General features: G+C 31.7%; 1 protein-coding gene across 1 annotated transcript in view; it reads right to left on the bottom strand.

Moving 5' to 3' along the window:
• The window catches only part of scarb2b (scavenger receptor class B, member 2b), a 30633-nt gene that overhangs the window by 9733 nt on the left and 6521 nt on the right, over window positions 1-14379 (bottom strand). Inside the window, exons 2-7 of the mRNA XM_048165435.1 lie at window positions 12849-13009; window positions 8749-8896; window positions 8479-8673; window positions 6835-6926; window positions 6633-6752; window positions 2758-2933 (exon numbers count right to left, since the gene is read on the bottom strand). Of these exons, the coding sequence (XP_048021392.1) occupies window positions 2758-2933; window positions 6633-6752; window positions 6835-6926; window positions 8479-8673; window positions 8749-8896; window positions 12849-13009 (892 nt within the window). The remainder of the gene's footprint in view (window positions 1-2757; window positions 2934-6632; window positions 6753-6834; window positions 6927-8478; window positions 8674-8748; window positions 8897-12848; window positions 13010-14379) is intronic.

Genomic DNA, 14379 nt, shown 5'->3' with positions numbered 1-14379 from the left:
CAATTCGTTACTCGCGCTGTGTGGAAAGTTTAGTTTGCGCACACATCCAAAACAGGCGCGCGAATACAGAATCGAGATCTCTTTGACGGCTTCTTGTACTTGAAAGGATAAATTCACATAAAACTGTGTTAAAAAATGCCAGTCTCAGCGAGCATCCTAGTAAACACAGTCGATTACGGCTTAAGAAGTGAACGTAAACAGTAGAGAAAGACAACGCTTGTGTATGTCTTAAAGTGACAGCAGCCTAATATTTCTGCTGCTGTCTGTGTTAATAAAACAACAATGTACAAAGAAAAATGCTCTTGACTGAATAACTTTTGTAATATTAATAAGGATTAATCTGTTTAATTTATACAGTGAAGACTATCTGGTGTTATTTTACATTTGATAACTTTATTCAATGTCTCTACCTGAAAACTATCATTATTTGTCATCAATAATGTTTTGTATATTAGTCAGACTAGTAGTTTTAGCAGTGGTATCAACATTGGAATAGAGAATCATGAACTTTCACTTTTCACCATTGGCAGGCGTGGCAAAAAGTTAGTTTTAGGCACTGATTATATGTATATAAGGATTACCACTCACTGAAGTAAACATACAGTAAAGCAATGAGTAAACAAAGTAGTATACAGCTGTTTGAAACATTCTTTTTTCATTCACAAGTCAGTGACCTTGTCAGACAAAGGGATGTCCTCTAAATGCACAGAACAAGTTATTATTATGAATGTTTTCGGTCATCTAACAGCAGAAATGACGTCTCCTTCTCCGTCTTAACAATGATACGAGCCCCCTGAGATGTAATGGATGTTCATCCTGTCGTGGCGAAAGAACCTCGTCTCATGAAAACACGGCAGGGAACTCTGACCTTGACGATGAAAACAATCAGGAGTGACTGTGAGTAACCCTGATGCATTTAACGCCTCCGTTCTGAACACATGAGGGGAAATTAGACTCCAGCGTTACTGGGACAGAGGTGAGAGTTTTCCAGCCCTCATGTTTGACAACACACACACTCTATGTGTGTGTGTAGTTATTTCATACACCTGTAATATGTGAGCGCTCGAATGCTTTGGCAATATAGTAATCATGTTGCTGAAGCTCACATGAGTGCAGCATGACAGAAAACTATAAAACACAAACAGATCTGAGAGGAAAGGTCAGCAGTTGTGTGTGTTTCACCTTACTTTATGGATCAAAATACAAAGTGACTTAAACCTGATAAAAATAATTCATAAAAAAGTAAATAATGTTTGGACACAACTTGTTTCAAGCCAGACAGGATGAAACCACATAGAAAACTGCCTAAAAACACCCAGAACACCCTAACAACTGCATAGCAACTGCCTAAAACACTGAGAACACCCTAGCAACTGCATAGCAACTGCCTAAAACACGGAGAACACCCCAGCAACTGCATAGCAACTGCCTAAAACACGGAGAACACCCTAGCAACTGCATAGCAACTGCCTAAAACACTGAGAACACCCCAGCAACTGCATAGCAATTGCCTAAAACACGGAGAACACCCCAACAACTGCATAGCAACTGCCTAAAACACGGAGAACACCCTAACAACTGCATAGCAACTGCCTAAAACACTGAGAACACCCTAGCAACTGCATAGCAACTGCCTAAAACACTGAGAACACCCTAGCAACTGCATAGCAACTGCCTAAAACACGGAGAACACCCTAACAACTGCATAGCAACTGCCTAAAACACGGAGAACACCCTAACAACTGCATAGCAACTGCCTAAAACACTGAGAACACCCTAGCAACTGCATAGCAACTGCCTAAAACACGGAGAACACCCCAGCAACTGCATAGCAACTGCCTAAAACACGGAGAACACCCTAGCAACTGCATAGCAACTGCCTAAAACACTGAGAACACCCCAGCAACTGCATAGCAATTGCCTAAAACACGGAGAACACCCCAACAACTGCATAGCAACTGCCTAAAACACGGAGAACACCCTAACAACTGCATAGCAACTGCCTAAAACACTGAGAACACCCTAGCAACTGCATAGCAACTGCCTAAAACACGGAGAACACCCTAACAACTGCATAGCAACTGCCTAAAACACGGAGAACACCCTAACAACTGCATAGCAACTGCCTAAAACACGGAGAACACCCTAGCAACTGCATAGCAACTGCCTAAAACACGGAGAACACCCTAACAACTGCATAGCAACTGCCTAAAACACGGAGAACACCCTAACAACTGCATAGCAACTGCCTAAAACACTGAGAACACCCTAACAACTGCATAGCAACTGCCTAAAACACTGAGAACACCCTAACAACTGCATAGCAACTGCCTAAAACACTGAGAACACCCTAACAACTGCATAGAAACTGCCTAATACACTGAAAACATCCCAACAACTGCATAGCAACTGCCTAAAACACTGAGAACACCCTAAAAACTGCATAGCAACTGCCTAAAAACACCCAGAACACCCTAAAAACTGCATAGCAACTGCCTAAAACAGCCAGAACACCTTAGCAACTGCATAGCAACTGCCTAAAACAGCCAGAACACCTTAGCAACTGCATAGCAACTGCCTAAACACTCAGAACATCCTAACAACTGCATAACAACTGCCTAATACACTGAGAACACCCTAGCAACTGCATAGCAATGGCCTAAAACGCCCAGAACATCCTAACAACTGCCTAGCAACTGCCTAAACACTGAGAACACTGTAACAACTGCAAACTACATATATATACACAAACTGCACCTTTGCGACACACAGACACATCCAGCACGCCATCGTCCAGGCATTTCTTTGTGACACAGAATCCCTCGTTTTCTGGGTTGTTCTTGCCGCTGGCCAGCACGTCCCGGGGTGGCGTGAAGCGGTACGCAGGAATTCCCTTCACCTCCACCTCCTTCTCAAAGCGCATGTGGATGGACCTGCAGGACCAACGACAGAAGATCAATCAAATAATGTCAAGCTGCTCAGATAAGACTCATGCTTCACAATGTCCAGAATATTTTACTGCCTCTGTATTTGCTGTTCTGTACTTCTAATACGGAGGCTACAGGTTCAGATTAACCAGGAAGATGACCCTTGTGACCCTGAACAAGTCCTCTGACCCTAGTATGCTCAAACTGTGTTTACTATCAAGTGTTCCTTTTCAAGCAAACATTTGGAAACCCGCTTTCAAGCCAGAGGAAGCAATCCACAGTCTTACAATCTCCATTATGTGCTCATGGGCGTTTGTTTTGACCCGCCCCTGATCAGAGGAAATTCGCTTTCCAGATGGACCCCAGCGGACCGCCTGATTAAATGATGTACAAAGGTTACACACGCTGTTCAGACGGCCACCTTTCTTTTAAAAATCCAGGTGAGGAGTCAATGGAAAAGGACAAGGACAGCTGTTGCCTCCAGCACAATAACCCAGGCTCTGCTACTCATGATCAACTAGGTTAAAAGTGGTTTGAAAACATGCCAGGATGGAGACCGTACATGCAAAACCATGTGTGAGTGGCCAGTCACACCAAGACAGATGGAATTCTTTCCGCACCGAACAAAGACGGGCGGTGTGTGCTTTAGGTCAGAGTTCCCGCTGGAAATAGACAGAGGGGTCAGCAGGACTCCAGGTGAAAGGTCAAGGGTGACCAGAAACACATTATATGGAGTATTAAAATAAGAGTGTGCGTCACTCGTCATACATCATCAGCTGACACATACATAGAGAGGAAACTGAAAGGCATTACTCTGAATAAATGAAAAACACATTTCAAATGTTAAATACATCAAATGATAAGGCATTACATATAATTAGATTATTAGGTCTATAATTTTTATGAAGTTATTTATTTAAAACAATGAAGGAACAGGGAAAAACAAGATTTAAAAAACAAACATGCAGAGTGAAAATTAAAAAGTGAATAATTTGAAAATTGAAATGTTATTATAAATAACAAAATAATGATAATACATTATATTCATGAAATAATTTTTAAAAAGTTAAAGGTAAAAGTAAAAAAAAAAATTTAAATAAAATCTAAACATTTAATAAATAAATAACACAAATAATTGATAATTGGTTATATACATAATATATAATACAGAAACATTATTTGAAATCAATAAAAAATAAAATTGAAATAGTGAATGAATAAATAAATAAGTAACAGATTTTATAAAACTATATATAATATATAAATGTTAAATAAATAAATGTTAATGCTTTATTTAAATTATATTATTAAGTATTATTAAACTTTATACAATTATTTATTTTAAAAAGTCAAGGAACAGGTAAAAAATATCTATAGACAATAGGAATATAAGAGAATATTTAAAAAAAAAAAAAAAAACTCAGAGGGGAAAATAAAAATGCAAACACAGTACTTTAAATAAACAGAAAAAAAAAATGAATAAATAAATAAATAAATAATAGATTTTGTAAAATTATTTATAATATACACTACCACTCAAAAGTTTGGGATCGGTAAGATTTTTGATGTTTTTAAAAGAAGTTTTGTCTGCTCACCAAGGCTTAATTTATTCAATTAAAAATACAGTAAAAACAGTAATATTGTGAAAAATTATTACAATTTAAAATAACTGTTTTCTATTTGAATATATAGTAAAAGGTAATTTATTCCTGTGATCAAAGCTGAATTTTCAGCATCATTACTCCAGTCTTCAGTGTCACATGATCCTTCAGAAATCATTCTAATATGCTGATTTGATGCTCAAGAAACATTTATGATCATTATCAGTGTTGAAAACAGTTGTATACTTTTTTTTTCAGGATTCCTTGATGAATAGAAAGTTCAAAAGAACAGCATTTATCTGAAATACAAAGCTTCTGTAGCATTATACACTACCGTTCAAAAGTTTGGGGTCAGTAAGAATTTTTATTTTAATTTTTTTGAAAAGAAATTAAAGAAATTAATACTTTGATTTAGCAAGGATGCATTAAATCAATCAAAAGTGGCAGTAAAGACATTTATAATGTTACAAAAGATTAGATTTCAGATAAACACTGTTCTTTTGAACTTTCTATTCATCAAAGAATCCTGAAAAAAAAAATATTGTACACAAATATTTTGTACAATTGTAAACAATAAATGTTTCTTGAGCAGCAGATCAGCATATTAGAATGATTTCTGAAGGATCATGTGACACTGAAGACTGGATTAACAATGCTGAAAATTCAGCTTTGCCAACACAAGAATAAATTACATTTTAAAATATTTTCAAATAGAAAACAGTTATTTTAAATTGTAATAATATTTCACAATATTACTGTTTTTACTGTATTTTTAATTACCGGTAAGTAAATGCACCCTTGGTGAGCAGACGAAACTTCTTTTAAAAACATTAAAAATCTTACCGATCCCAAACTTTTGAGCAGTAGTGTATAAATGTAAAAAAAATTATAATGCATTATATAAAATTATATTATTATGTCTTTAAATTGTATGAAATTATTTATTTTAAAATGTTAAGGAACAGGTAAACATATCTAAAAGAAAACTCGTACAGAGGGTAAAGTAAAACCTGAAATGCTTCAAATAAATTGAAAATAAAATTTAAAATGTTATAAAATAAATAATATATTATATAAAATTGCAAATAAATAAATACATGATAATGCATTATATTCATAAGTCTGTACCTTTTATGAAATGATTTATTTTAAAAAGTTATGGAAATTAAAACCTATTACTTTAAATAAAAAAGTTAACAAAAAAGGGGAAAAATGTATCCAGCTGTGAGAGCTTAAAATTGCAAACATGTTGTAAAATCCCAGCAGGAATGATATTGCAGTGATATTGCAGGGAATTAGAGTAAAGTTATATTCCCACACTGAGATTCAGTCTGATGTCAGAGCAGGAATTCGGGAGGCTCGGACCTTTGGTTCAATTTCATGATGATTTCTCATTTGTGGAGGAGAGGTTGAGATGAATAAAGATCTGATATGCGACACACCACTTCTACATTTCCACATATTGTGTTTTAAAAGGGGAACTGCAGACATTCGGCCGGTTTACGTGTATACGACCATCAAACACTAAATCACTACTTTGGCTTTTATAATGTAAAAACCTAGAATTATATAAACGTATAATCAACTACTTCAGCCTCTGTTGATCCTGTTTTATAAACAGCTAAAATTATATACATAAAACAGTAAATCTTGCAGTGTGGAATTTCTAGGAAGTTCTCATGAAATGGCTTTAACAGATGCCCTTTCCATTATATTCTGACATGTCCTGGAGGTCCGGATGGTGTGTGATTTATTGTGCTGTTCTTATGGAGACCTCCACCCTCACATGTGCTGCCAACAGACATGAGATCAGCCAACATAAAGAACAACAGGTCCCCCCCGTCCCACACAAACATCCCAACACAAAAACACCTTCATGACCTTCACAGAGCTGCTGCTTCTGTAAGGACAATCCTCCCGTTCAAAGCTTCATACGGTTACGAAATCAAATTGGATCGACATGAGATCTTTCACAAATCAGAGTTACCACAAGAACTAATGTTGCCACAGATCAAATTCTGGCTCTGAAAGCACTGATTGCATTACTAATCTAGTTGTCTAACCTAATAAACCTGAAATTGTGTATTACGAATATGCATGTGACCTGCAGAGGTCGGAGGTGAAGACGTTCAGCCGCTCTTCTTTGGTCAGGAACGGGTGGAAGGCGCTGCCGTCGGAGCCGTTGATCATGTTACTCTGGTTGGTTTTCCAGAACGACAGCATCCTGAGACACAAAGCACATGAAATCAGCCATCTCCACTGCGGCGCTTTATTAAATATAATATTCAGTGCAATCGGGTCTTTACTTTTCTCCCTTCCAGGTGTAGATGCGGCCGAAGTCCAGGTAGTTCTGCTCTCCGGTGTGATACACAAACTCACCGTCATTGCTGCCGTTTTTCTGACAACACAACAACAAATACATTATAATGAATTATTTGCTTTTTATAAAAAAGGGTTGTCGGACTCACCAAGTTTTTACTAATTCAAACCAACTCCTTTAAACAAAATATAGTTCAAAGGTTCTTCCTGATTCTTTTTTTAAAACATCACTCTCTGTTGAGAAACACAAAACACATTGATTCTTCGAACAAACTTCAAATTATTTTTCTTAATCATTAGAATGAATGAAGATTTAATTAAAGATGTAATAAAGATTTAATAAATTCTTTAGTTTTTAATAGTTATTTTATGCAGTCAAACTGAAATGTATGTCAAATATGATCAATGTACTTCAAAAATATCTTGTGATCATATATTTTTCATCTGTTGACATTACAAAATGTATTATAATATTATTTTTTGTATTTTTTGTATTATAATATTATTTTTTGTATTTTGTATTTTTTGTATTATAATATTTTTAAATGTATTTTAATGTAATAAATATAATAATTTACTTTATAAAACAAATAAAAAATAATAAATTGTCTAAAAATGTTAATAAAATCTAATATGAAGTATAAAATATTTAAGTTTAATTATATATATATAATATGTTACTATATTATGTTGTATTTATATTATGTAATTATATTATATTAGAAAATTATAAAACGAATCCTCTATAAATGTTTATCAAATATGAATCATAAAATATTATTATTAAAATATTAAAATAATATTATGTTAAAATATTCTACTTTTTTATTAAATTAAATGTTACTATATTATATTATATGTATCTAAATTATATTTTAATATTATATTAGATTTATTTTATATTATGTTACTATATTATATTATAAAATATATTTTATAAATAAATATATATGTTACTATATTGTATTATAAAATAAAATATAACACAACATAGTAACAATAGTATAATGAAATATATTTAGTTTATTTTATAAATTATGTTAATCAAATATAATATGAATTATAAATATTTAAATTTAATTCTAAATTAATATTAAATATATTTATTGTATATATTTATTTTATTTTTATAAATTCTAAATTATGTAAACAATTTTATAAATTAATATATTATACTATATTTTATTAAATTACATATTAGTATGTTATTATATTGTTATTATATTATATTACATGTTACTGTATTGTAAAATAAAATATTATAATACAATATTAGTAAAAATATAATAAAATATTTTATTCAATAATTATAATTTATTTTATAAAATAAATATCAAATATAAATTAAAATATAAAAAATATATAAAATTCATAACACATGTGAGCAGTAGACACAGGTCCACAGAAGTGATATAAACATAAAACAGGAATTAAATACAATCATTATCATTATCAGTCTATTAAAAGAAACGCATTCGAGGAAACTTGAGGATGGTTCACTGAACAACATCCATCAACACAAGAACACTGTGAAACACTTTTGAAGATGTGCACATAAACTCAGGTAGAGCGTCGTCTCTCATGTGTGCGTTTCTTCGTATCATGTCACAGTAGATCAGTTTGAGACTCACGTTATACATGAGGCCGAAGTATTCCTCCGTGTCTGGCTTTATGGTTTTCAGGCGAGTGAGCAGCGGGTCCTTGAAGCCCCAGAGCAGCTCGTTCACCGTGCGCGTCATGAACATGGTGGTGCCAATGGAGCCCATGTAGATGGAAATGCCGGAGGAAACCCAGAATCCCGCACCTTTGAGCCGATCCATCACGGCCTGTTTGAAGAAACCAGAATCAGACGAACTGGAAAAACAAAACGTCTGCAGCAGCAGCTTTAACTGTGTTCTCACCACCGCCGGGATATTCAACGTCGTCACCATATCCACGCTCGGGTCTCCGACTGACTTCTCACGCACAAAGACGAAAAACTTGGGCGTATAAGCGGCAACCTTCGTCCCGTTATCCACAAACGACACGTTGTGTTTGGGCCGGTACTCTCTGGAACGGGTCAGAAACACCAGTGAGTTGATTGTATTAGACTGACTTCCACTGCATTGAAGGATTAGTTCACTTTTAAATAAAATTTTCCTGATAATTTACTCACCCCCATCTCATTCAAGATGTTCATGTCTTTCTTTCTTCAGTCGAAAATAAATGAAGGTTTTTGATTAAACATTCCAGGATTATTCTCCTTATAGTGGACTTCAATGGACTACAAACGGTTGAAGGTCAAAATGACAGTTTCAGTGCAGCTTCAAAGAGCTTTAAATGATACCAGTCGAGGAATAAGAGTCTTATCTAGAGAAACCATCGGTCATTTTCTAAAAAAAATACAACTGTATATGCTTTATAAACACAAATTAACGGCTTGCACGTGCTTCCGCTTTTCATATTCTTCAAAACGCTTACGCCGTATGTCCTACGCCTTCCCTATTCTACTTACAGAAAAAAAACTAAACTGGCGCTGCATTCATTCCTTTGAAGCTGCACTGAAACTGTAATTTTGACCTTCAACCGTTTGGGCTCCATTGAAGTCCACTATAAGGAGAATAATCCTGGAATGTTTTCATCAAAAAACTTAATTTCTTTTCGACTGAAGAAAGAAAGACATGAACATCTCGGATGACATGGGGGTGAGTAAATTATCAGGAAAATCTTATTTAAAAGTGAACTCATCCTTTAATGATGAGAGAGTGAATATACAATGAGCATAAAACCAATAAAACAGCATTTGTAAGACAGAAAACATTATCTATAAGTACAGGATATTTGCATGGAAATTATTCATGATTCATTCTGCATGGCTCAACATCAGATCAGATCGATTCCTGCTGAAGTGTTTTCTATTTGCTTTGAATTACCCAAGTTGAACGCAAACAAACCACCCTAGAGGAGCACAGGTCACCGGCCTTGGTTAAGCGGTAGAGAGTTGCTTGTTAAGTTAACGGCTGCAGACTTTGATATTTGTTTAAGGTGTGTCGTGAAGTCCTACAGGCATGACGAGAGCATGACCGCAAACACTGATAAAACATTAGAGTTTAAGATGCATATTCACAATTCTTCAGTAAAGACTTTCAGCGTGAGTGTATATATATATATATATATATATATATATATATATATATATATATATATATATATATATAAAATTTTAACATTAAATTATATTATATTATACTATATTTTATTGAATTATGTTATTGTTTTACTACTATATTATAATACAATATCGTAACAATAATATAATCAATAATTATAGTTTATTTAATTCAATAAATACAATATATAAATGTATAAATTGTCTATAAATGTTAATCAGATATAAATTAATTTTAAACACATATACATACAAAAAATATAAAATTTATTATATTAATAAATATTTTAATTATATAATATTTAATTTAATTTATTATATAAATATATTATTTATTTATGTATGTATTTATTTCATAAATTAATATTAAATATACCATATTATACTATATTTTATTATATATTAATTTATGAACAATATTTTTGATAAATATAATTCATATATTAATATTGTAAATTTATATTGAATTTAGTACATTAATACATATTTTAAATTATATATCTATATAATTTTAAAAATTAACATTAAATATATTATATTATACTACATTTTATTAAATGAAATGTTATTATATTACTACTATATTAAATTATAATACAATATAGTAACAATAATATAACAAAATTATAATGTATTTAATAAAATAAATATAATATATCAAATATAAATTGTCTATAAATGTACATACAAATTTATTATAATAAATATGTTCATTATATATCATTTAATTTATTATATAAATATATTATTTATTTATTTATTAAATTAATATTAAATATATCATATTATACTATACTTTATTATATATTAATTTATGCAAAATAGTTTGATCAATATAATTCACATATTAATATATTTTATATTGAATTTATTTATTACATTAATTAATATTTTATATATATATATATATATATTTCATATTTTATTTATATATATATTTATTTATATTTTAAATAAAAACATGTAAAAATACACATTTTTGATAATATTATTTTTTAAATATAAAATTCTATTTTCTGGGACCCTTTTAATAATCAATATTTGTTCAGATGCATAATGGGATTGATGCTAAAGACACTAAAGATTAAAGAGATTACATAATGCAGAGAGAGTAATTTCCGGGGGTTTCACATGAGCTGTGATATTAGCACAGCAATATCTTTAGATAGCAGCTGTTTTACAACCGAACTACAGGCAACATTATGAGCTTTTGTTGGATTCACTCTCTTTCTTAAATTACAGATCAATAAAAAGCTGCAACTTTAATTAATTCCACCTGGTTAATGTGATTAGGTGGCTATAGTCTGAGCAGAAATGCTGAATATTCCCGACAGGATGACTCAGTAAACTGTGAATGGCTTGCGCTGGAATTTCCCTGTAAGCATCTTTAGACTGAACACAGCATCTCCAGCCGCAGCCTGACGGATTGTGCTGAGATTCGCACCAGACTCGAATCTCTGACCGTCAGCACTGTGTCAACGGGACAGATGCTTCACTCTCATCTGCAACAGAAGCCAAATACAGCGGCTCTGATCTCATTCTGCCTCTGTCACAAGGCCAAAGCAAACCAAGTTACTACGCAAGCTCGGTTTTTAAGTGTTGTTGCGTTTCTGAACGTGTCTGACCATAATATGTGTTGCTTTCTCAGTGTTTTTATATGGGCAATAAACTTTTTCAATACTGTCTTAACAAAACAAAACATCATCAACAACAACAAAATGTAACATAACATAATGTTTAAACATAACGTTAACATAACTAATGTTAACGTTATAACATAACTAATGTTAACGTTAGTAATTAACATAACTAAAACATAACGTTATGTTTTAACCTGTAAAACAGTTTCCACATATTTCAACTGTATATTTTTTCAACATATAAAACTGACTTTAAAAATCAAGTTTTATCTCGTATAACATAAAAAATTTGAAATTGCTTACATTTTGCTGATATAAAATAATGTTAAAAAAAACTTTACATTATGTTGTGCTTTTGTTTTGACATAAATTATATAACATAACAGCTAAACATAACATGTTTTGTTATGTTTTATGTGATATTATGATACAAAACAAAATAACAGCAAAAAAAAACATTTAAACAACACAAAACAACGTTATGGTATGTTATGTTGTATTTTATGTTGTTTAATAACAAGAAAACATAATACATGTTAATTTTTGTTGTTATGTTTTGTAATGTTATGATAAAAAAACATAGCAAAATAATAAAACTTATCACAAAAACATAACATAGCAAAACAACATGTTATGTTATGCTAAAACAACATCATAAAAAACAACACAGCATTACGTTATGTTATATTATGTTATATTTTATGTTGTTTTATAACATTAAAACATAATATAACAAAGCAAAACATTATTTTTTGTCGCTATATGTAATGTTTTGCTAAGTTATGTTGTTTTACAACAAAAAACAATAACATAAAAACAACACAGTTTAACATGTTATGTTATCTTTTGTTATGTTATGTTGTTTGTTTTATAAAATAAAAAACAAATTAACATCAAAATATAAAACAACACAAAACAGCATTTTGTTGTTTTGTTATCTTTTGTTATATTACATGTTTTATTTTGTTTTTATAACATAAACCATAACATGTTAAGTTTTGTTGTTATATGTAATGTAACAAAAAACAAAACGACAACACAACAGATAACATCAAGCATAACATTAGTTATGCAGTTGTGTAGAGTGGGATTTTGGACCAATGAAGTTTCACTGTGGGTGGAGCTTCCCAGTGCAATGCAACAGAAACAACCAACAATGTGACCAACAAATTTGCCCTGGTTAGGACAAAAACCTGTGGTGTGTGTGATGTACCTGTATGTGTACGGCCCCATCTCAGTAAGATGAGGCTTGGCTTCTCCTTTCAGGAAGGCGTCAGGGTTGGTGACATTGAAGAAGAAGAACTCCATGAAGACTGGAGGCGGCGGATTCTTCCATGTGGCAAAAACTTTACTGCCTTCTGTCAGCGTGATCTCCTGAACACACAAAACACACACATCATATCTCAAGATTCAATAGGGGTGTCTGTTCAGTTTAGAGAGCCAGTTTCCTGAAACCGTATTGTCGTTCAACCACCTTGGTTAATAATACATACTAGAGCACGAACACACATGCACACTCTTCAAAAACGGCGCTTTAAATCTCTTGACAAACTAAAAGATGTAAATGACATTTGTATATATTTGAAATAAAAAATATCATTGTACTGAATGTCAGCTTGCTTATTTTGCTCAAGATAAGTCCACATGTGATGCAAGAAACTATTCTTGTAACCACAGCTCGAGATCTGTCCTTCCAATCACACAACTGTGTGATGCCGTTTGCGAATGTTCGTTGGAACTGTGGTTTCGGGAAACACGTTCATCTATGCTGAAAATGACAGAACTTGCGACCCTAGTTGTTAACGATGTTTTCGGGATATTCTGAGGCTTTAGCTCATTTCTGTCAGCTTTTTTGAGCTCATTTATGTGATTTGCTCCTCAAACGTAGAGCATTTTAAAATGTTCTCTTGCAGCACAATGGACCAGAAAAACATAACATCTTAAGTTTTACATTATGATATGTTTTATGTAATGTTTTACTATGTTACAAAATAGAAAACTTTACATAACAGCAAAACATCTGATCTTTTATGTTGTTATTTATGTTATGTTATTTGTTTCTAAATAAAAACAACATATAACATGACGTTTTGTTGTTATATGTAATGTTTTGGTGTTTTATGATATTCTTATAACATAAAAAACAACAAAAAAGCATAACACAACATACAGTAACATGTTACAGTATATTTTGCTTTATGGTGTTTTATAACAAAAAAAACATAACAGCAAAATGCTATGTTTTTATGTGATGTTTTATTATGTTATATGTCATAAAATATAAAACATAACAGCAAAACATGTTATTTTCATGTTGTTATATAAATATAAAACAACATGACAAAATGTTGTCATATATAATAACATAAAAACATATGTAACACAACATGTTACAGTATATTTTACTGTTTTGTTTTACATTGTTTTATAACAAAACATAACAGCAAAATATAAAACAACATAAAAATATCATAAACATCATGTAAAATATAAAAACATAAAAGATAAAGTTTTGCTGTTGTTATATCATTTTCCATGTTGTTTTCTAAAATAAAAAATAACATGATGTTTTGTTGTTATATGTAATGTTTTGCTATGTTTTATGGTATTTTATAACATAAAAATCATAACACGTTACAGTAAATTTTGCTGTTATGTTTTGTTGTTGTATAATAAAGCAAAATATAAATCAACAAAAAATATATATATATATAAAATATAAATTTTTACGTTAAGCTATGTTT

This window comes from Megalobrama amblycephala, linkage group LG18 (assembly GCF_018812025.1).
Source record: "Megalobrama amblycephala isolate DHTTF-2021 linkage group LG18, ASM1881202v1, whole genome shotgun sequence".
In the NCBI taxonomy this organism is placed as follows: domain Eukaryota; kingdom Metazoa; phylum Chordata; class Actinopteri; order Cypriniformes; family Xenocyprididae; genus Megalobrama; species Megalobrama amblycephala.
This window is presented reverse-complemented; position numbering and strand designations above follow the sequence as displayed.